Source organism: Lolium perenne, chromosome 5 (assembly GCF_019359855.2).
Source record: "Lolium perenne isolate Kyuss_39 chromosome 5, Kyuss_2.0, whole genome shotgun sequence".
Classification (NCBI taxonomy): domain Eukaryota; kingdom Viridiplantae; phylum Streptophyta; class Magnoliopsida; order Poales; family Poaceae; genus Lolium; species Lolium perenne.
In genome coordinates this window covers 87,634,318-87,658,226 of record NC_067248.2, presented here as the reverse complement: position 1 = coordinate 87,658,226, position 23,909 = coordinate 87,634,318, and the positions used below count along the sequence as shown (strand labels likewise).

The 23,909-nt window shown below is 45.7% G+C and overlaps 1 protein-coding gene across 1 annotated transcript; it reads left to right on the top strand.

Moving 5' to 3' along the window:
* Window positions 1-38: 38 nt before the first annotated feature.
* LOC127300744 (exocyst complex component 5) lies at window positions 39-23,684 on the top strand. Its single transcript, XM_051330905.2, has 24 exons — window positions 39-205; window positions 295-492; window positions 580-654; window positions 1,944-2,045; window positions 2,172-2,222; window positions 2,306-2,411; window positions 9,841-9,954; window positions 10,033-10,124; window positions 10,739-10,907; window positions 11,001-11,077; window positions 11,163-11,261; window positions 11,356-11,446; window positions 12,223-12,308; window positions 12,381-12,557; window positions 12,884-12,937; window positions 13,026-13,154; window positions 13,269-13,361; window positions 13,440-13,586; window positions 19,275-19,372; window positions 19,451-19,535; window positions 22,039-22,097; window positions 23,098-23,196; window positions 23,283-23,366; window positions 23,444-23,684. Exons 1-24 carry the CDS (start codon window positions 143-145, stop codon window positions 23,514-23,516), a joined length of 2,421 nt encoding a protein of 806 aa, XP_051186865.1. The 5' UTR covers window positions 39-142; the 3' UTR covers window positions 23,517-23,684.
* Window positions 23,685-23,909: the final 225 nt, after the last annotated feature.

The window sequence follows — 23,909 nt, the reverse complement described above, 5'->3', positions numbered from 1 at the left end:
TTCCACCATCCACGGCCTCCGTTGTGGATTCCTTCTCGTCCCGTCCGCCCCGCCCAGTCCGCTCACCCAATTTCCAGATCATACACAAAACCCGCTTCCTCTCTCTCCCTCCCAGATCTCCCCGGCCGGCCGGCTGGCCGCCATGCCGCCAGCGAATGACCCGCCCGCGGCGCTGCCCCTCACCCTCGACCTCGAGGACTTCAAGGCGCGCCGCCTCATTCGATTCGATTCGGTTCTGTTGATCTCGGCATGCCCCTTCCTTCCATCCTGACCTAAGCGTTTTGGGGTTTGCAGGGGGATTTCTCCTTCGACGCGCTCTTCGGGGACCTGGTGGACGAGCTTCTGCCCGAGTTCCGTGCGGACGACGCGGCAGGGGTGCCCCCGCCCCCGCCGCCCCTGCTCGGGGCTGCGCCGCCCGTCTTCCCCGCCGTCGACGAGCTGCTCGGCCTCTTCAAGCACTCCTGCAAGGAGCTCGTCGACCTCCGTCGTCAGGTTGGTTGCGACTCGCTGATGCTAGGGGTGATGGAATGCTATGTGCTGATGCTGGACTCTTCTGTTTTGTGCTCCTCCTGTCGATAGATTGATAAGAGGCTCCAGAATCTGAAGAAGGAGGTGGCTACGCAGGATGCCAAGCATCGGAAGACACTCGGGGAGGTTAGTTATTATTATGCTAGCAATTTTTAAATGATCAAGTTGGCAGAATCTTTTGTTACCTATATGTTAACTTTGTTCTTTTGTTTTCATCGTTTTATGATCTATATCAACCTATGATGATGAGTAGGTGTCCAGTTTTAAGATCTGTACCATAGACGCTGTTTGATAAATACTATGTAGAACACATTAGCCGCCCATTTCTGTGTTTGGCAATGAGGGTCAGAGGAGCGCAATCAATTGTTCCTACAGCCAGTGGTGGCAAGTTTAATAACAGAGAGTTGGTGAAAAAAAGAAGAGCACTAGAAGAATCTGTATATTTGGTTTCCAGGTTGCAACCTATTACTGTTGTTTCAAGACTTTGAGAAATATGCTCTTTCGAGAACACAAGTTGTCAAGCTCTAATCTGGAGTTATTTTTGTATGGGTTCTTTCAATCAATATGGGATCCTCCAGTACTATCATGCACCAGTAATGTTATGTAGTGAATCCATTAAAGCAATTGTTGAAGAACATACATGACGGACGGTAAAGTAATGGATGAATGAACCCGAAATCTAATGAAGGTCAGAGGATTGCAATTAGTTGTTCCTACAGCCAGTGGTGGCAAGTTTAATAACAGAGAGTTGGCGAGAAAAAGAAGAGAACTAGAAGAATCTGTATATTTGGTTTCCAGGTTGCACCCATTACTTTTGTTTCAAAGCTTTGAGAAATATGCTCTTTCGAGAACACAAGTTGTGAAGCTCCAATATGGAGTTAGTTTTATATGGGTTCTTTCAATCGATATGGAATCCTGCAGTACAGTCACACACCAGTAATGTTATATAGTAAATCCTTGAAGCAATTGATGTATAGAACATACATGATGGTAAAGTAGTGAATGAATGAACCCAAAATCTAATGATTTCTCTAAAAAAAAGAGATAGTCTAATTGACTAGTTGTGACCAGATATTGGCTGCCATCTTTCAACACAGTTCTGCTTTTGCATTTTTGAATAAAATATACGTGAAGATGGTTATTTTGGCCAAAAATTTCCTGAATTATTGGCCAAATGTTTCCAATCTTTAGTCTGGCAGCTGCTTTTTATATGCATCTCATTATCATTATGCAACTTTGTTCAATGTTGCTGTCTCCTCAAATTTAGAAGAAGAGCTGGATGATTGATTTCGTTTTCCCTTCTAAGAAATATAAATTTCACCTAAGCCATTCCCCATGCGATATTCTTCTAATACAGTTTACAAGTTCTGCCTATTCTGGTTCGCTTTATATGTTCTTTATTTTATTGTTTCCAGCTTGAGAAAGGTGTGGACGGTTTATTTGATAGCTTTGCTAGGTTGGATTCTCGGATCTCCAGTGTTGGGCAAACTGCTGCTAAAATTGGTGATCATCTACAGGTGATTATCTATTATACAGTATCTGTCTGCTATTATTATGTAGATTCATTGGTTATAACTTTAGTTTTTTTGCTTAGTTGTTCTGTTGCTTCCTCCAATCTAATGTAATATTTATTTCCACCTCAGAGTGCAGAATCTCAGAGGGAAACTGCCAGTCAGACGATTGATCTCATTAAGGTGTCATGATCTTTTTGTTTGAGGAAGATTTGTTTGGTTGTCTGATATAGATCTCATTTTAATCGAAGTATGCTTCTTTTTAGTATTTGATGGAGTTCAACAGCACACCTGGGGACCTTATGGAACTTTCTCCTTTATTTTCTGATGATAGTCGTGTTGCTGAGGCTGCTTCAATTGCACAGAAATTGCGTAAGCTCTCATTAGTTCTTTCTTTCTAATATCATTAAGTGAACTATGTAGATCCTTTTGTCGCACTTTACATTCTTTCTTTCATCTAGGAGTGATAACATGCTCTTGTTGTTATGGATAGAGCTTGTTGCATCCTATGCGGCACCTATACAGATATAGTATGGGTACGCAAATACACCATTTTTGAAAAGCACCAATAGCGGGATATGATTTACTATTTTTTCTAAAATAATTAATAAATATGTGTAGCTGGCTGCTAGGAAAAGCAGACTACCCTGTTCCTAAGCAGCTCCGTTAGATGGAAATCTACACGAGAAAGAGAGAGAGGGACTGAAGGAGGAAGGTGATGAGGTCTAAGACCTAGTTTGTGGCCCGATCTCGCGATTGACCCAAAATCCAAAGGGGGAAAGAGGGAGAGGATGAGGAACACGAAGAACACGAAGAACAAACCCACGCACACCAACCCGATACAACCGATTCTTACCCTCGTGGCTCGATGGACCACGCCAATAGAATCTACCCGGAAGAGACGCGAAGTAGAATTCCGAGAGGAGAGATTGGTGTTGGAGACGGAGACCGATGAGCGAGAGAGAGTGGGGGCACTTGAATCTCACTCACAAATATCCAAATCCTCAACAAGAGTAGCCTTGATTACAAAGGGGATCTAACCCTAGGGAGACAAAGCTCAAAAGTAGTTTTAAGCTTAGATTTAGTCTAAAGAGGTAAAGGGGGCGTCCTGGGTCCTTATATAGGTCTACAAGGCGACACATGGCGAAAAGGTACGAAGTACACGACTTAAGCAGTTTTGACAAGGCGTTTCGACAAAGTCGGTCAGGGGCCCGGTCGGACCGGTCCTGGGACCGGGCTGTCCGGTCCTGACCGGGTCTGGGACCGGATGGTGACCGGAGGGGGGTCCTGGAGCCCCGGGATGTCGCCCGGTTGGCACAAGCGCCAAACCCGGTTTGGACTGGGTGGCCCGGTCTGGGGGCCGGTCTACCGGGTCCTGGACCCGCTGGCCTCCTTCTTCCCTTTGCATGCTTCGGGCGACGTCGAGTCTAGCTCCATGCACATCTTCATGTCCAGCTGCTCCTCTCCTCCTCTTGACCACGGTTTATCCTCCTCTCCGGGGTCTTGATGCTCGTTGTACCTAATAACACAAAGCGTGTCGGCATGAGGTAGCAAGCCATCCAATGGGGTACCAAGATCGAGAGTAGTGAGGAGCGAGTTCACCTTATCATGTAGCGCTTTGACCCGAGCCCGTGTCATTGGTCCACTTGGGGGACTTGTTGGTCTTGATGTAGTGTTGTTGGCGAGCGGGGCTACATCATCTCCCCCCCCCCTTGGGAGAGAGTCGTCCTCGACTCTTGTTCCTCCTCATCTCCATGATAGGGTGAGAGATCCGAGATGTTGAACGTGTTGCTCACCAAGTACTTAGAGGTTGGTATGTCGATGACGTAGGCGTTGTTGTTGATGCGCTTGAGGACCTTGAAAGGTCCATCTCTTCTTGGCTTTAGCTTGGAGTTGCGTTCATGAGGAAACCTTTCTTTCCGAAGATGTATCCACACGAGGTCTCCTTCTTCAAACACTCGTTCCTTCTTCTTGGCGTTGAGGCGGGTAGCTTGGCGAAGTACATGCTCTTGTATGGTTGCTCTTGTGTCTTCATGTAGTTTCTTCATGGCGGTGGTGCGCTTGTCGAAGTCCATGTTGGTTCTTTCATGAAGAGGTAGTGGGAGGAGGTCGAGCGTCGTGTGCGGTTCGAAGCCATATACGACCATGAACGGACTCCGTGATGTTGTGGAGTGCTTGGCTCGATTGTAGGCGAACTCCGCGTGGGGAGACACTCTTCTCATGACTTTAAATTTTTCTTCACGAGTATGCGTAGAAGGGTTGAGAGGCTTCGATTGACCACTTCCGTTTGACCATCGGTTTGAGGGTGCGAGGACGATGAGAACAAGAGCTTCACTCCAAACTTTGCCATGAGCGACTTCCATAGATAACTCATAAACTTGACGTCTCGATCCGACACAATGCTTGCCGGTATTCCGTGTAGGCGAACCACTTCCCTGAAAAACAATGAAGCAATGTGTGAAGCATCATCGCTCTTATGGCATGGTATGAAATGAGCCATTTTAGAGAACCTATCAACTACCACAAATATTGAGTCATGACCATGTTTTGTTCTTGGTAAGCCTAACACAAAGTCCATGCTTATATCCGACCAAGGTGCATATGGAATGGGTAAAGGCATGTAAAGACCGTAAGGATTGGTTGTAGACTTAGCTTGTAAGCATGTGGTGCAACGATTGCATAGGCGCTCCACGTCTCGCTTCATCTTGGGCCAAAAGTAATGGGTTGATAGCATCGATAGCGTCTTGTCGCGACCAAAGTGGCCCATGAGACCACCTCCATGTGACTCTTTCAAAAGCAACTTACGAAGAAAAGACTCGGGTATGCAAATTTTGTTAGTTTTAAACAATTAGCCATCATGCAAATAGAAATCATCAATCCCTCGGTCAACGGAACACTTTGCAAAGATTGGTCCAAAGAAAGAGTCGGAAGGGTAAAGTTCTTTGATCTTCTCAAGGCCCGAAACATGAAAATCCAAGCGAGTGAGTAAGAGATTGTTCTTGCGGGAAAGGGCATCCGCGACCACATTGTCCTTTCCCTTTTTGTATTTGATCACATAAGGGAAGGACTCAATAAATTCAACCCACTTAGCATGTCTCTTGTTCAAATTGTGTTGCTTCATGCGACTTTGGATAGTCGGTTGCTTGGATGTTGTAGAGGAAACAGATGGCTTGACACTTGTTGTAGGAGTGGGTGTAGCTAGCTTGAAGGCGAAGTATTGCTTTGATTTGGAGTACTTGATGTCCTCATTCACTTGGCGTTCGGCCTTGGATGCTTGGTGAACCAACTCAACCATGTTGGAGTATTGTTGGAACTCCACAATCCTCTTGATGGGGTAATTGAGGCCATTGAAGAACCTAGCAATCGTTTGGTTCTCGGATTCTTGGATGTTTGCTCGCATCATAGTTAACTCCATTTCCATGAAGAACTCCTCAACGGTCTTGGTGCCTTGCTTCAACTTTTGGAGTTTGTTGAAAAGATCGGTCGTGTAGTGTGTTGGCACAAAACGAGTTTGCATCTCCTCCTTCATCTCTTCCCAAATGTCAATTGGAGGTTCACCCTTTTCTTCCCTTAGAGTGACTACTTGTTCCCACCAAGTGTTGGCGTAATCTTCGAACTCAAGAGACGCCATGGCCACTTTCTTGGCACCGGAGTAGTTGTGGATGCGGAAGATCTTGTCAACCTTGAGTGCCCATGAGAGGTAGGCCTCGGCATCGTCTTCACCCTTGAACTTGGGCATGTTGAACTTGAGCTTGCCATACATGTTCTCTTCATCTTCCAAATTTCTTCGGCGAGGACGGAAGCCTTCATCTCTTGCGGCTTGAGGTGGTGGAGGAGGTCTTGCACGGCCAACCATAGCATTGGGTTGGTGTTGAAGTTGAACACTAGCTTCACTTGGTTCCCGATGACGGTGTTGTCGAAGATCTTGTCGAGGTTGGTGACGGCGTTCATTGATGGCTCTCTCATCTTGTGCATTAGCCGGTTCTCCTCTTCCATGTTGGTTGTGGCGAGGATGATTCCAAAGATCACGCCTCGGTGGATCTTGATGACCTTGGTCTTGAGCATCAACATATGGCTCACGATGCGGTGCCGGTTCCATGTTGTGGAGGACGTTGTCGTGAGTTTGGTCGTCACGCCCATGGTGGGCATGGCGATCATGTTGATGGCGAGCTTGTTGTAGTACTTCTTGCGGAGGACGTTCATGAGGACGAGCATGGCGATGGAACTCGCCACGCCTAGAGTTTGAACGTGAGTCCTCATGGCGATCATGATGTCGATGAGGACGATGATGGTCTTCATGCCTTGAGTTGGAGCTAGACGAAGTATGACGATCATGAGAGGAATAATCGTGCATCGAGCTTGATGATGAGGAAGTAGAGCGATGTCGATGTCGGCGACCCAAGTTGGTGATGGCGCGCTCGAGACTATCCATGCGCCTCTCCATGTTTGCATCATTGGCCGTCACTTGGTCATGCAAGTTGTCCGTAGCTTCACGAAGTAGTGATATATCTTGGTTCACTTGGGCGAAGTTGTGGGCCACTTCTTCATATTGTTCATCGATGCGTGTCTCGAACAAGGTGAGTTGCTCCTTGAACTCTTGGCGTTGCGCCCATAGATTGTGTTGGGTAGCCAACCTCTCGGTGTTGTGTAGGACTTCATCCTCCTTTGCTTGGTCTCCATGCCTATCCATGATAGCAAGACAAGAACTATGTTGTGTATGTTAGTGGAAGAACACTACCTCGCACCTTTACCTTGCTGTGATGGTATTGAGGCGATCAACCGAACCGAGAGCAAACACGATTGTATCGGGCGCACACACAAAAACACACGCAAAAGCTAGCAAATATGGTGGTAGGCAAGAATGGTGGAAAGCCAAAAGATGAAATCCAAAATTAAGTATGTTGTTAAAAGTGGGTGAGGTCCAAAAATCAAGTGTCAAAGTGGAGATCACTAGAAACACGGAAAAGATGTGGAACTCACACACGAGATGAGCGGGGTTAGTATGACCAAGGAACGAGCGGAAAAACGTAAGAACCCCTTAGCAAGGGTGTGCTCGGTGTCAAACTAACACAAGAAGAGATCAAAGCTAGGTTGCATAGAAAAGAAACACCAAGATTCGCACGAGGTCTCTCTTCTCTATCTCTCTTGCTTGCTTAAAAGCTTTTCAACTCTTTTTGTATCGGTGGCACTTGCACTTTTTTTTTACTAGCACACTATGCTCTTATGCTTTTGCTTGCCACCCCTCGAGCTCTACTTATGAGCTTTACTCACACAACGCACACCCTCACGGTCGGGACCTCGTGCGATGTTTCGCAACACTCAAAAAGCTTCGCTCGTGGGACAGATCGCAAAAAGAAGAGGGCTACAAGGGTACTGCAAGTTATACCTGCGATGGTGGAGATGATGGTGGTGGTGGTGATCGGCGGTGGTGTTAGTCGAAGTCGAAGACGGGGAGCCCGGTCTGTAAACCGGTTGGACCGGGTCTGTGGCCGGATGGCCCGGTCGGTCAGCCGGTCGACCGGTTGCTGGGTCGGCTGGTCCGGTCGGGGTTCCGGTCAACCGGGTTCTGCACCGGCTGGCCGTGTTCTTCGTTTTCTCTCTCTTGTTCGTCCCCAAACCAAAACCAAAGGATCAAATCGAAAGGAAACGAAGGAATTGGGGGCTAAAAGGTGGGGGAAATAGTAGATCAACACTAGGAACACCAAATCAACAGATCAAAACCACTCAAAACTCAACCAAATCTCAGATCCATCCAAAGGCAATTTAGGGCTATTTTTTTTTTGGGGATTTTTTTTTTGGGGATTTTTTTTTTGGGAAATTTTCTAGGGACGAAATTGGGTGGGTGGGGGGTCAAAATCGTGGTAACCAAGAGCTGCTGATACCATATGATGAGGTCTAAGACCTAGTTTGTGGCCCGATCTCGCGATTGACCCAGAATCCAAAGGGGGAAGGAGGGAGAGGATGAGGAACACGAAGAACACGAAGAACAAACCCACGCACACCAACCCGATACAACCGATTCTTACCCTCGTGGCTCGATGGACCACGCCAATAGAATCCACCCGAAAGAGATGCGAAGTAGAATTCCGAGAGGAGAGATTGGTGTTGGAGACGGAGACCGATGAGCGAGAGAGAGTGGGGGCACTTGAATCTCACTCACAAATATCCAAATCCTCAACAAGAGTAGCCTTGATTACAAAGGGGATCTAACCCTAGGGAGACAAAGCTCAAAAGTAGTTTTAGGCTCAGATTTAGTCTAAAGAGGTAAAGGGGGCGTCCTGGGTCCTTATATAGGTCTACAAGGCGACACATGGCGAAAAGGTACGAAGTACACGACTTAAGCAGTTTTGACAAGGCGTTTCGACGAAGTCGGTCAGGGGCCTGGTCGGCCCGGCCCTGGGACCGGGCTGTCCGGTCCTGACCGGGTCTGGGACCGGATGGTGATCGGAGGGGGGTCCTGGAGCCCCGGGATGTCGCCCGGTTGGCACAAGCGCCAAACCTGGTTTGGACCGGGTGGCCCGGTCTGGGGGCCGTCGACCGGGTCCTGGACCGGCTGGCCTCCTTCTTCCCTTTGCACGCTTCGGGCGACGTCGGGTCTAGCTCCATGCACATCTTCACGTCCAGCTGCTCCTCTCCTCCTCTTGACCACGGTGTATCCTCCTCTCCAGGGTCTTGATGCTCCTTGTACCTAATAACACAAAGCGTGTCGGCACGAGGTAGCAAGCCATCCAATGGGGTACCGAGATCGAGGGTAGTGAGGAGCGAGTTTTGTACCGTTTTGACTCGAGCCCGTGTCATTGGTCCACTTGGGGGACTTGTTGGTCTTGATGTAGTGTCGTTGGCGAGCGGGGCTACATCAGAAGGGGAACGCTACCTGAGTGTACATTATTGCTGTTTTCTGGAGACTAGGGTGGAGGCGAGCTGCTGTTCGAACTGTTCCTGTTTGCTGCTGCTGGAGCGGCGTAGCCTGAGAGTGAGAGGGAGAGGAGGTAGAAGCCTGCTGCCGGCTGCTGGATCTGGTGGTGGCCCCTAGAGCTGAGCCATCTTTGGTCTTACTTGGAGGACTGATGGAGAGGAGGGGCATTGCATCAAGCTGGTCAACTAGGTTTATGCTCCCCTTTACTGGGCTGTTGTGCTAAGCCGTATCCAATCTGTGTTGAAGAATATGAGGCACGTATCAGGGTTGAAGTTAATTTTTTTGTTTTAAATGGTTCATTCCCCGATACTCCACTGATACGTATCCAACACGTACAAGGGACATCCGTATTGGGATACCGTATCCAATACGGACATGAGGTTTCAGCCATATGGTGCTGCGTAGGTTGCATGCTTGCGTCCAGCCCAAAGGGCAGCTATACAGTACAAGGAGACTTGAACTACGAGTCAATTTACTAGAGACGTAGACCAATAGGAAACCTAGAATAGAAAGTTGATTTATAGTTTGGAACTGAATTTGTATTTTGTTCGTAGCCATTGTACATGTTTACCTTTTGATTTTTCTTATTGCTAGTACATTAACATTAAGTCAAGTTGTAATGAAAGTATTAAGTCCAATATGGATATAGCTGTAGTATCTTCTAGTCCTTGTTATTTTAACTTTATGCTAGTTGATGATTTTATTAGCACTATAGGACCTTACAGCTAGTGTTATTTACAGGGAGCTTCAGTTAGTCACTTAGCAATAAATGCAAACCTCATCAAGCTTGAAATAGTAGTTTGCCTGCTCATTTTTCGAGGCCTATTAGTGCCCATCATGTTTGTGCCTAGCATGATGTTAGAATGTGTTGTTGTGGTAATGAAGGATCATTTGCTGAGGAGGATGTCGGAAGGCATGGTGTTGCGTCAGCAGTGGGTTCTGCTAATGCAAGCCGTGGTTTGGAGGTCGCAGTTGCAAATCTTCAAGAATATTGCAATGGTCTGTTTTCTTCCCGGAACTTTCCTTAACTATGCTTTTGGCATCTACTTAAGACTTTTTTTTTAATCTTATGTTTAGAACTGGAGAATAGATTGTTATCTCGGTTTGATACTGCATCACAGAGACGAGAGTTGTCTACTATGGCGGAATGTGCAAAAATTTTGTCGCAGGTATGCACTCTTTGCAAAGGACATGCTACTGTTTTTCATGTTCAATTTGGCTGATTTTTGAAGGAAAAACACATTGCTTACACCGGATGGTGTCTATTGGTGTAGCACTGTTAGCAAGGTTAAGATAATGATGACTGGTTTGAATATATTGATTTGATACTTATGTTGAGTGCAGAATTATAACTTATGTGGGGTAAATATAAAATGGGTCCAGTGTGACTGGACTGACATATCTGTATGATGACACAGAGCACCTCTCCACCTGTATGCAGGAAGAAATAAGTAAATATAGTGTCTGGCCTGTTATATCATTGCTTAGGTTAAGCTTATCTTATAAGCCAGCTTTCTGGCTTACAAGCTCAGGCACCTTTGCTTATTTGATATGTCGTAAGCTGTCTAGCTGTCTGGATAAAATTAATCTATAAGCCTTTGCAAACTTATAAGCTTGTAAGCATCTTCAAGCTCTACTTCTTTTGATCTTTTTTTGGTTTTTTGGCCCCTGCTTATTGTGTTTTCCCGATGATTCTGGGAGCAGGCACTAGACTAAACAGGCATGTAGTATTATTCAACGCTTACTTGATTTGGCGTACTTCATCATGCTACATTGAATGCAGTTCAATCGGGGAACCAGTGCCATGCAACACTATGTTGCAACAAGGCCAATGTTCATTGATGTGGAAATTATGAACACTGATATTCAAGTTGTTCTTGGTGATGATGGTCCTGAAGCTGACTCCAGTACTATTGAGGAGGGTCTGTCTATCCTGTACAAGGAAATTGCTGGTATTTACAAGTTATACGGTGATATTTATTGTTTTATAGGCTGTACTTGGATGATAATTTTATGATAATGTTGTTTTCCTGTTGCTGTTTTAGATACTGTGAGGAAAGAGGCAACTACAATAATGGCCGTCTTTCCTTCTCCGAACGAGGTCATGTCAATTCTTGTGCAGGTATGTTTTATTAAGTAGCCCTGTCTGTGTGATCAACATTGTTTATCTTACTGAGAAAGCAAGACTAATGATTTACTCCTTTCAGCGAGTGTTAGAACAAAGAGTCACAGCAATTCTTGATAAACTTTTGATAAGGCCCTCTCTTGCTAGCTTGCCTCCTATAGAAGAAGGTGGCCTTCTACATGTAAGCACTGTGTACACTATCTACAACCTAATTGTATTCTTTTGCCATCGTTGACTGATGCATGAGATCTGTTCCTGTCAAAATGTAATGGCAGTATCTAAGAGTTCTGGCAGTAGCATATGACAAGACAAAAGAACTTGCCAAGGAGTTACAGTCTATCGGCTGTGGGGATTTAGATATTGAAGGTACATTGTATTGCTTAATCTTTTTTTTTTCTCTCGCGAACTGGCAAGTAATTGCCCAATTTCCCAGAAACTTCAGGCTATATACCCATTTTGGAGCGCTGGTTCACCCTTAATACCCCAAGTGCAAAAATAGATATCACCATGGGTGTACTACTTTCTGCTGCATGTTGCAAACATTATTACTGAAAATAGTGCATCTTTTGAAAGAAAAACATTTAGAGAAACGATTTCCACCCAGGAAGCTGGCAGCTTTAGCTGAAATTTCCCGGAGCAGAAAAGCTAGCAGTAGACTGTCCTTTGGCTGAGCTACGAGTAATTTATTGCCAGTACATACCTTTTAACATTTTGCATGCAGTGTCATTAACCTTTACTAATAATATTCTTGAAGTTGTCTTTTGGCTGGTATGTTCTGAACTTCTGGTGTCCTATAAATATATCAAGTTAAAATACTCCCTCCGTCCCTAAAAAAGCTTCTCAACTTTGTCTAGATACGAAGGTATATAGACATAGTATTTTAGTTATAGATACATCCGTATCTAGAAAAATTTGAGCAGCTTTTTTTTAGGACGGAGGGAGTATGTTAATTCAAGGTCCTCGGTAGACAGTACTCCCTCCGTTCCAAATTAATTGAAGTTCTAGTCTTGTATTAAGTTAAATATACTCCCTCTGGTGCATCAATATAAGATGTTTTAGGTACTTTTGAAGTAGACTAGATACAAACCAAAGGAGTACCACTCTTAGCGCCATCATGGTTTTGTTCTTTTTATTTCTTGTAGGTCTCACGGAATCCATATATGTTTGTCACAAAGATGAGTACACGGAATTTGAGCAGGCATCAGTCAGACAGCTATATCAATCAAAGGTTAAAGTTTTTGCATCTTCAGATTGCAATATTTCAGAGTACCGTACTTTGTAACACTGGTTCACTTGGCAGATGGCTGAATTGAGAGCTGAGGCAAAGCAACAGTCTGATTCGACTGGCTCAATTGGACGTGCAAAAGGAGCATCCGCGACTACCTCACCACAGCAGCTTCTATCAGTTACTGTAGTCAACGAATTTGTTCGTTGGAACGAGGAAGCAATATCAAGATGCACACTGTTGTTTTCCCAGGTTGAACTGGTTTTCCCTGTGTTAATAATTACTATATTACTGGGTAAATAATCTCTGTATTTGCATTGAACTTTTGAAAAGTTTGTACTCCCTCCATCCAATGAAAGTTTTCTTGGATTTGTCTCAGTTGTGATGTATCAATACAATAGATAGTGTCTAGATACATCTAAATTTATACAAATCTAAGACATGTTTCATGGGATGGAGGGAGTATCCAAAATGGAATTCATGGCAAGAGCATATTTTCTCTTAAAACTATTTGAAAGTTAGTTTCACAGCTGTTCAACTTCATTTTTTTCTTCTATCACAACTAAATTCTTGTGCAGCCTACTACTGTCGCAACTAATGTGAGATCCATATTTGCGTGCTTGCTTGATCAAGTAAGTAAAGAACCATGGGCCATCAATAACATACGACAATCCAGGAGTATGATGCTCTTCTAATGACAATGTTGTTTTTGTTATATAGGTCAGCCAATACTTAACCGAAGGGCTCGACCGTGCTAGAGAGAGTTTAAATGAGGCTGCAGTTATGCGGGATAAATATGGCATTGGGACAAGTGTTAGTAGAAGGCTTGCCGCGGCTGCTGCTTCTGCTGTATGTCTGCTTTTCTGCTCTTTCATCTACTTCTATTTTTTGGCCTTGAGGCACATCTAGTTGTGAACATTTACCCATGGTTGGAAGAGTTAACTAGATCTGAAACATTTGCAGGCAGAGGCGGCAGCTGCTCAGGGTGAGAGTAGCTTTAGATCCTTCATGATTGCCGTGCAGCGTTGCGCCAGCAGTGTAGCTATTCTCCAGCAGGTAATATGTACTGACATGTGTTAAATATGCACCCTAGGTTGCTAGGCAATGGACCATGCTGATTTTTACTCTGTGTAGTACTTCTCAAATACTATATCGCGTCTACTGCTGCCTGTCGATGGGGCTCATCCAGCTGCTTGTGAAGATATGGGATCGGCTGTATCTGTTGTTGAGGCTGCTGCACACAAAGGACTGTTACAATGCATTGATACCGTCATGTGTGAGGTTTGCACCTTCTCTTTTCCTTTTTCATGTCTAGAACAAATTTATGGGGACTGTTACGATGCATTTGGTACCATCATGCGAGAGGTTTGCGTAGGCTCTTCGAGCAACCCCAACAGCCATGCTATAGAGTGGTTTCGCTGAGATAGGGCGGATTAGAGTGGTTTTGCTTCACGGGAGGCGCTAAAATATCGCGCGCAGAAGCAGAGGTTTACCAGGCGTGCGATAATGCAGCGCTAGCCAGTTTTTTCACCTTGCACATCAAATCAAACATATGAAACAAGATCAACATTCATCTTGCACATCAAATAAAAAGATTTAATTGTGGACTAAACATAGGTAATTTGGTAAAACCATCACATGTCCAAAAGCAATGCATACTCCAGACAACAAAGTTCAATGCATCCAAAACCATCTCATAAAACAAAATGAGACAAACCGGAGCATTCAAGCATCATCTTCATCTTGTCCATCACCATCTTGGACAACTTCTTCTTCATTGGCAACTCTGGTGTTATTAGCCGGAGATTCTTCATGCCCATCATTCGGATAAGGCATTGGAGTAACCATGGAAGCCATGAATCCACTCGGTGGAGGTCCCATGCATCCAAAGCCTCCCATTCCTCCCATGGCACTCATACCTCCATGGCCACTTGAAGATGATCCCATGCCTCCAAAGTTACCATGCCTCCCATTGCTCCCATTCCTCCCATGCCTCCCATTCCCATTCCTCCCATTCCTCCCATTCCTCCCATGCCGCCCATTGCTCCCATGGCACCGAAGCATCCCATGGATGCCATCATTTTTTTTTGAGCTAACACTTGCTCACGCATCACTTTCACATACTCCTTTTGAGTGTCATCATAAGAGGAAGATCGGTGAAGTAAAGATTGTTCTCATACTCCATGAGTCGCATTTGTTCTCCATGGCTATCCTCTTCTCCTCCAAAGCAACTTTCCTCTCATACTCCATGCGTCGCATTTTTTCTCCATGGCTGGAACGTCGATGGCGCCAGCGGGGGAACAATCGGGCGCGGCGCCTGCGGTCGAGGGAATTGGGGCGCTGCAGAGGCAACAACAGCCGTCAGCGTGGCGGTCGCCTTCGGCCTCCTCGCTCCATCACCGGCCGCAGCAGAAGCGGGGTGCTTGGCTGCCGCGGTCCTTGGTGCCGCAGATGGCGCTGCGATTCCGCTGGTCGCGTTTGGGCGCGGCGCCATGAACAGGTTCCGCACAACCGAAGGGTTTGCCGCGGCAGCCGGAGGCAGGATTTGAACTGGCGCAACGCGGGGATGAACGGCGGTGGTCGAAATGGGCGGCGCAGACGCGGAGAGGCTGTCCATCGCCAGAATATCGCCGGCGCAGGCGCGGGGAAGACGAATCGGGTGGGCGCTCGGGAGAAGATGCAGGGCGGTTGGGGAATTTGCGCGCTGCTCGTTTTTTGCTGCGCGTTGGACTGGATGCGGGAAAGAAAGCGTGTGCGGGGACGAAATAAGCTGGTGTGCGGAAATGCAGCGACTGCTGGAGCGCGGTTTTGCTCGTTCACGCGCTACAAAAGAAGTTTCTTCAACGCGTGATATATAGCGCCTCTTATATAGTGCCTCTGTTGGAGTTGCTCTTAGGCTTGGAGTTGCTCTTAGTCCTAGTTAATAACAGAGCGACTCTGGAGAGCCTTTTCCCGCTTGCTTGATGAAATAGCCACCAGTACTTGGCGTATATTGGAAACAAGTACACAAAAAACTGTTAGATTGTCCACAAATAACCTTTATAATCCCTTCATACTATCTTATGAGGCTACCTTCTTTTCTTTTTCATATGTGAATATTTGTTGGACCATGATAATTATTGGTACAACAACAACATCAAAGCCTTTTGTCCTAAGCAAGTTGGGTTAGGCTAGATATGAAACACAATCAAAATAAAAGGAAACCAAAACAAGGAGAAGGAAAAAAGAGAGTAAACTAAGATTCTGGCACATGGACCGCTGATCTTCATGCAGTCCTACCCAAGAGCCAAGACTTTAGGGACCTTCCAATCCCAAGTCTCTTTCACCGCCTCCGCCCAAGTCAACTTTGGTCGTCCTCTACCCCTTCTAGTCTTCTCCTTACTCTTTAGAATTCCACCGAACTGGAGCTTGTGGAGGCCTCCGCTGGATATGCCCAAACCACCTTAGTTGGTGTTGGACTAGCTTCTCCTCGATCGGTGCTATGCCTAGCCTATCGCGAATTACCTTGTTCCTAATGTGATCTTTCTTGTTTGGCCGCACATCCATCGTAACATGTGCATCTCTAGGACACTCATTTGTTGGATGTGTTGTCTTTTAGTTGGCCACCATTCCCATATAGCATCGCTGGTTTGATTGCCGTCCTAGTCCTATAGAACCATATCTTTTAGCTTTTGTGGGACCTTCTTTTCACATAGGATACCAGATGCTTGCCGCCACTTCATTCACCCGACCTTGATCATGTGGCAACCATCCTTGTTGATATTACCATTGCTTTGCAACATTGATCCCAAGTATTGGAAGATGCCCCTCTTAGGCACTATATGCCCTTCTGAACCGACATCTCTGTCTTTGCCACCAACACCACTAAAGTTGCATTGCATGTACTTAGTCTTGGTCTTGCTAAGTCTAAAACCCTTTGACTCCAACGTCTGCCTCCATAGCTCCAACTTCCTATTTACGCCAGCCTTGGTTTCATCTACTAGCACCACATCATCAACAAAGAGCATACACCAAGGAATATCTCCTTGTATATCCTTGTCCACCTCATCCATCACCAAGGAAAACATTTATGGCTCAAGGCTGACCCTTGATGTTGTCCTATCGTGATTGGGAAGGTATCGGTCTCACTATCCACCTGCGCAAACACGGTCGTACATATCTCTGATGAGGGTAATGTACCTTCTTGAAACATTGTGTTTCTCTAGCTCCTTCCACATGACCGTCCTTGGTATACGCCTTCTCCAAGTCGATCAAGACCATATGTAGGCCCTTCTTCTGCTCCCTATATTTCTCCATAAGTTGGCGAAGTAAGAAAGTCACCTCTATCAGTATGGCTCATAATTTAATCCCTTGGTAGTTAGTACAACTTTGAATATCTCCTTTATTCTTGAAGATAGGTACTAATATGCTTTTTCTCCACTCCTTGGGCATCTTGTTTGACCGAAAAATGTGGTTGAATATCTTAGTTAGCTATACTATTGCCACGTCTCCAAGGCTTCTCCACACCTCAATCATCATTAGGGCCAAGGGCCTTTCCTCCTTTTGAGGGCCTCTTTAATCTCAAGCTCTTGGATCCTCTGCATGAAATGCCTATTGATGTCATCAAAGGAGTCATCCAGCTTGGGCATAGTGCTCTCGTTCCCATCATTGAATAACCCATCAAAGTACTCCCTCCATATCCATCTTTCACTAGAAGTCGATTAGCCTCGTCCTTGATGCATTTAACTTGGTTGAGGTCCCTCGTCTTCCTCTCATGAATTTTCGCCATATTGTAGATATCCTTCTCGCCTTCCTTTGTGCCTAGTCTATCATATAGCTCATCACAGGCCCGCCCCTTGCTCCACTCACAACTCGCCTTGCATTCTTCTTGGTCTCTTTGTACTTCACTTTGTTGCTTGTGCTTCTATCGTGGCGCCAACTCTTCTAGCACTCTCCTTGATAGCCCTTTGGACATCCTCATTCCACCACCATGTGTCCTTAGTTTCCGATTTCTTACCCTTTGGCACTCTAAGCACCTCCCTAGCTACCTTCCGAATGCAAGTACCCATCTTCATCCACATGCTATCCGCATCTCCCTCTTCGTCCCATGGTCCTTTCGTGATCATCCTCTCCCTAAAGGTGTGTTGTGCTTCCCTTTGAGCTTCCACCACTTTGTTTTTGTGATTTTGATGCCTTTATCCCACATTATACGAGTGTGAAAACTGAAGTCGGCTACCACAAGCTTATGTTGTTGTGCCACAACACACCTCCCAGGGATCACCTTGCAATCCAAACAAGCCCTCCTATCGGTTCTTGTAATGAGGATAGAGTCAAACACACAAAGTGTTGGGCACTACTAAAGGTCACTAAGTGAGATTGGCTCTTCCTAGAGAAGGTGTTAGCGACTAATAAGTCATAGGCTACCGCAAAGTCTAGGATGTCTTTACCCTCTTGGTTTCTGTCGCCAAACCCATGCACACCCTCAAACTCTATGTTAGTTGTGCCCACATGGCCATTGAGATCTCCAATGAAGAGCTTCTTGTTTGTCGGTACACTTCTAATGGCATCCTCTAATTTCTCCCAAAACTGCCTCTTAGCGCTCATTCCTAGCCCAACTTGTGGGGCATAAGTACTAACAACGTTCAGGGCAAGATTCCCAACAAGTAGCTTGAGTAGGATGATCCTATCCCCCTTTCTCCGAACGTCCACTACATCCTTAAGGCTCTTATCTATGAGGAACGTCCACTACATCCTTAAGGCTCTTATCTATGAGGACACGTATGCCGTTCCTAGTACTGGCTGAACCTGAATACCAAAGCTTGAAGCCGGTATTCTCGGCCTCCCTCGCCTTCTGAGCCGCCCATCTAGTCTCTTGGACACAAAGGATATTTACACGCCTCCTGATCGTAGCATCCACTAACTCTCGTAGCTTCCCGGTCAAGGATCCTACATTCCAACTATCCACCCGCAACCTATTTGCCTCAGCTAGCTACCTTGCCCTTCGCATCCGTCGAGAGAGATGCAAAGACCATTGTTCACTTAACACTACATCTGGGCGAAGATGTAGCGCGCAACTAAGGCGGTGGCGGCCCGGCCCTTGTTCATTGAATACCACATCCGGGTTTTGATATGGTGCACCACTAAGGCGGTGGCGGCCTAGCTCTTGCTCATTTAAAACCATTCCCGGGTTCCGATATGGCGCGTCGCTAAGAGGGTTACGCCCCAACGAGTTTCTATTGGGTTTCATATCCATCGGAATGGCTGGTTTTTTTACTTTGGCTCGCCAAGCCTATCACAAAGCTCCTCCTTTAACTGGGCTTGGGACTGGCTATTCCTAAAAGGCATAGGCGGAGTTATGATAATTATTGGTATCATGAACAAATAATGAAGGAAAAGAAACTAGTGCACAGGAGTTTCTTGAGAACTTGTGCTGAATCATGAGCACAAGGAACAATCAATAATGGTGTTTCAAATGGACCTCATACATGTATTGTCATTAACTTGCTTGGGATAGCTCTGAAGGGCAAGACTTGGGTGCGCCCCTTGATTGTTTGGTTATGCCTCCAGCCAAAGGTTAGAGGGCTAGATAAAAAGGAGTGAGCTCTTCAAAACATTGCTAATTTCTAGCCGGCATACACAGAATGAAACAAGTGTTTTATTTCTTCTTTAAGAATTAGGGCTGACTGTCTTACATAGACAGTGTGAGATGCAGTATGCACGCCACAGTACCTGCACCGATGAAATAATCTGTTACTACATATTTATGTTATGAAATCTATGACTTGATACTTATTTTCAATGGCCCAACTATTTCTCGGTCATACTTAAGTTGGCACTCATCCCACTTATCTCATACATTCTGATCTACCTTTTGTCTTGTTAGTTGTTACATCGAAAAATGAATGAATCACATAATTCAGTGCAGTCACAGGGTATTTTCAGCAAAAAATAATTATTCATAAGCCTAATTTTTTAAACTTTACTTCTTAGGTAGAAAGACTGTTATCTTCAGAACAGAAAGCTACAGATTATCGGTCACCAGATGATGGAGCTGCACCAGATCATCGGCCAACGAATGCTTGCATAAGGTGTTTGTTTGTATATTTTAGTTTTGCCTGGTCCAAGATAACTAAATTAATGAACGTGTTGTTATTGGTTTATGTCAGAATTGTAGCTTATCTCTCTCGTGTTCTGGAGGTTGCATTCAGTGCCCTAGAAGGCCTCAACAAACAGTCCTTTTTGACTGAGCTGGTATGATCATTCTTGACTCCCAAACAGTTGGATCTCTTCTGTGTATGAATAAGCAACTTTACAAGGTCATGTAAAATATGCTACGGAATTCAAGAAATGAGGATAGGACATTCTCTTGCTTCGTGATTATGCACACATGGTTTTTATGGTAGGATGGGGAAATGAGCGGCCCACCCCCTTTACACCTTTTAAGCACTTAGGAAGAAACATGAGGGAATAACCAGTGAGTGCAAGCACAGTGAATCCCAAACAGCGATAACGAGTAGGGCAAAGCAGGCAATATCATACACTAAACAGCAAATGATGCACACCAGAGTGCACGCATAAAAAAACAATAAAAAGCAGTGCAGAACACAACACACAGCACAAAACAGCACGGGGGCTCAGATCTAGATTTGATAGGGATTCCTCGGGGGAGTAAAATACATCGCGCATCACCAAACTCGACACCCTTACCCGCCACCATCACCGTACATAGGAATACACATTTTACGTTAGCTAAAGTCGGCTCAGAGCTCATAATGGTCACTGGCGAGGGGTATAGCATCGTATTTTGCTGACGTGGCCTAAATTTGACCCCATATGTCAGCCAGTGACTGTCCATAGAGACTATTTGTTAGTAATAATGAACTGCAAGGGCTAAATTGAAAAATGACAGAGATTGGGATCCTTCTCCCACGCGGTGGAGTGCCTGCGCGCCTCATCCTCGGTGCCAGCACCGGCGGCCGAGCGCGGGCGGAGGGGGCGGGAGCGAGGGGGCAGGGCCATGGCGCACCTTGGGCGGCGGCGGGAGCGAGGGGGGCGGGGCCACGGCGACAGGCTGCGGCGGCGTCTGAGGCATTGTTGCTGTCGTCGTGCACGTCGTTGGTGGCGGCGGAGAACGTGGAGGAGTCGCCGGAGTTGGTGGCGAGCGGAGGCGGGCAGGAGTCGCCGGAGTTGGTGGCGGGCGGAGGCGGGGAGGAGTCGCCGGAGTCGGCCATGGCTGCGCGGGTTACTTTGCAATTTAGCCCCTTCTTGGTTATTTTTCACTTTATCCCAGATTTTTGTGTTTGTGTGGAGGTAGGTGGCTGACATATGGGGTCAAACGTGAGCCACGTCAGCAAAATACGACGCTCTACCCACGCCAGTGACGGATATGGGCCGTGCGCCATCTGCAGTTACCGTATATTGCGTATTCCTATGTACGGTGATGGAGGCGGGCACGGGTGCCAAGTTTGGGTACCCCAAATATATTTTACTCTCCTCGGGGCTCTCAGATCAATTTGGGATCGGGTGGTGGTGAGCTCTGGGTCACCGTGGGAGGACCTTGAGGCAGCAGCAGCAGGGATCTTGGTTTCATCTTCTCTTATCATGCTGCCTCTGCTCACCATGGTGTTTTGAGCAGCGGTAGCTGCCACATAAAAATTGCGGCCACGAATGTGTGGCAGCAGACTTCCGCTGCCGCCATATGATCTTATGGCCAGACAAGGGGCATTGCCTTATCATCCTATAGGTCCAGGTATGCCTTGGCGTTGAAGGCACGCCTTCAAAACACGTGCTTCATATTCAGTACTCCCTAGCACAACGATGCTGCTATAGTGCTACGTGTTTTTGATTTTTTTTTTTGTGTGGAATTAGAAGTGGAAGAATAGCGTCCTAATTACAACATGACCTGTTTCACACTGCACTTGTTGCACTAGTCACTATCCAAACTTTACTTGGCATCAAGTTTCTTATTACAAGCAAACACATGCAGGTAGCTGGGATAGCTTGTTTATGCACTAATATGGACGTGTTTGGATCGGGAACTGTTAACAGGACTGTCAATGGAATGGGTTTACCGAGGTATCAGCGGAGTAATAAAAAAATTATCGATTTTGTTTGCTTTAACTACGGAAAGGAATTTGATACCATAATTGGAAGGGCAGAAGTCCAAGATCCACCTGCTAACCTAGTAAAGAACAAATCGGCATCAGGAGGCTATGGAGATCTGGAAAGCTTCAATTCTACAAAGGCGCTGACGGAGACTGGGGGCAGAAGCTGCTCCTCGCCGGGCTCGCACATGAGGGCGGGATGGAAGGCAGCATGCACCGCGCTGCTGGCGGCGGACTCCTCAGAGGGATGATGGGCGCCAGACTTGCTGAAGGAGCGATGGGCGATGGACTCGACAGAGCCGCGGATGAGTGACGGGATGGGAGTAGATGGTCGCGAGCGAGAGTCGTCTCTCCTCTGGTAACGTGATACGTTTCCGCCGGGGGGTTGGCGGTATCAGGGTTACACAGCGGCGGGACTCGATTACGGGGAACCTGTTTACAGGCCAACTTAAACAAACACGTTTAACGGCATCGTATTCCAGTGTAATCGGTTACAGGAGCAAAATGTGCGAATCAAAACCCTCCTGTACTGTAATCTAATATACTGAGTTAACACGTGTAATCGGTTGCTCCGCTATTGATAATGACCACTTATGTTTTGATTCTTTACTCAGTGTTATATTGGCATGCTAACTGAGCTGTGCTTCTAGGGAAACCGCTTGCACAAGGGTCTGCTTAATCATTGGCAAAAGTTCACATTTAGTCCCAGGTATATTAACAGATGAATTTATTCATCTTTGTCTTTTGATTTTTTATTCATGTTGACTGTCTAATATCTAATCTGGTTAGCAACGCCACTTAACCCCCACACCAATAGTGCATGGCGCTAGGCATATTGGGGCCAATCAACACGATTACACAAGGGACTTCAAAAAGGAACACAATCAATCAGCAGCAACAACAATGCCAGTGACACCAGGAGCAGTGGCGATTTCCCGTGCACGCATTTTTTCCGTCTCACTACAGCAGCTGCATCTTCCCCTCTCCATCCACACACACTTCTCTCCCTTCTCAGCACTGATTTCTTGCCGGAAGAGGTCCTTTACTCACCGGCTGCTTAGACCTCCTAGACTCCTACTAGTCCTCCTTATGCTACAGTTTTTAACACCGTCAGGTAGTCTTGTCTGCTATCAGCAACAATACTTCGACCAAATTTCGCGAACTACACATATGACTATTACTAGTGGGAAACTGGACATTTAGGATCATTTGTTAAAGCTACTTGCTTAGTATAGAAAACACAATAAACTCCACCCACCAAATTTAATTTATTCTGACAAAGGTGGTCCATGTGTTGGTGACATCTATTTCATGATATTTTTACCATCAAATGCATAGTTCTACAAAATTCACTCTGCAAATAATAATGATAGCAGGCAAGTAACAACTCGGCATGTAAACTTATCTTAGGTGATATTATCTTGAAAACAACTAATTACACTAAATGACTAGTACATTTGCTGTTCCCTATTTTCTAGAGCTGTATAGGGCCACATGCATATTTATTGATCATATTCTTCATGGATAAAGTTGATACCCTATAGGCCGAGACTAAGGCATGCCTTTATGCTCTCATGTATGCTTCGATATATTGTTGTTGAGGCATAGTACTATTCACCGATCATTTGAACAATCAGACCAGGCTGGCGGCGACAAAGTTGTTTGTCTTGGCCGAGGCTGACTGTACAGTCCCATGTTTGTTTTTGCAGTGGTGGGCTACGTTTGAAACGTGACATTACTGAGTATGGGGAGTTTGTCCGTAGCTTCAATGCCCCCTCCATAGACGAGAAATTTGAACTGCTTGGAATGTAAGTATGACTTGTCTATAGTTCTTTTCCCCTGATGGTTGTCTGAATTTTGCCCCTAACGTTTCTTTGCTTTATGTGTTTTGCAGCATGGCGAATGTCTTTATTGTTGCTCCCGAAAGTCTAGCTTCCTTGTTTGAAGGAAGCCCCAGCATCCGGAAAGATGCTTTACGGTAGGCACCTACAATGAACTTCTCTTGTATACCACTATTTGCTAAGCTCGCGACTAAAGTTGGGATCTGAATTGCAGGTTCATTCAACTCCGGGATGATTACAAGACGGCAAAAATTGCTTCAATGCTTAACAGTATCATGTCTGAATAAATTTTGCTTGCAAATTGGCGATAATTGAGCAGCAGAAACCCTTTTCTACTGCTGTCAAGCGCGGTGGAATGCTATGAAATACAAGGTTCTCAATCGATTTTAACCATCCGTGTTTCCTGTATAGCACAACTTCAGTATTATGTTTATTCTTTGGGTTTCATTTGCTTATTTATGTTTTTTTTTTAATTTCCGGATTGCTGAGTTCGAGTTGTACATGTGTTATGAGTCTATGAATTTTTTTTAGCAAGCTGGATATCTGAATGCACTACTTATGTCGAGGAATGTTTGTTTGTTTTTGTTTGCAAGAACGCACTTATGAGTTGTTACCTCAACAGGTGAAACATACTACTTATCCTGACATGATTGATACTCCCTCCGGTCTCTTTTAATAGT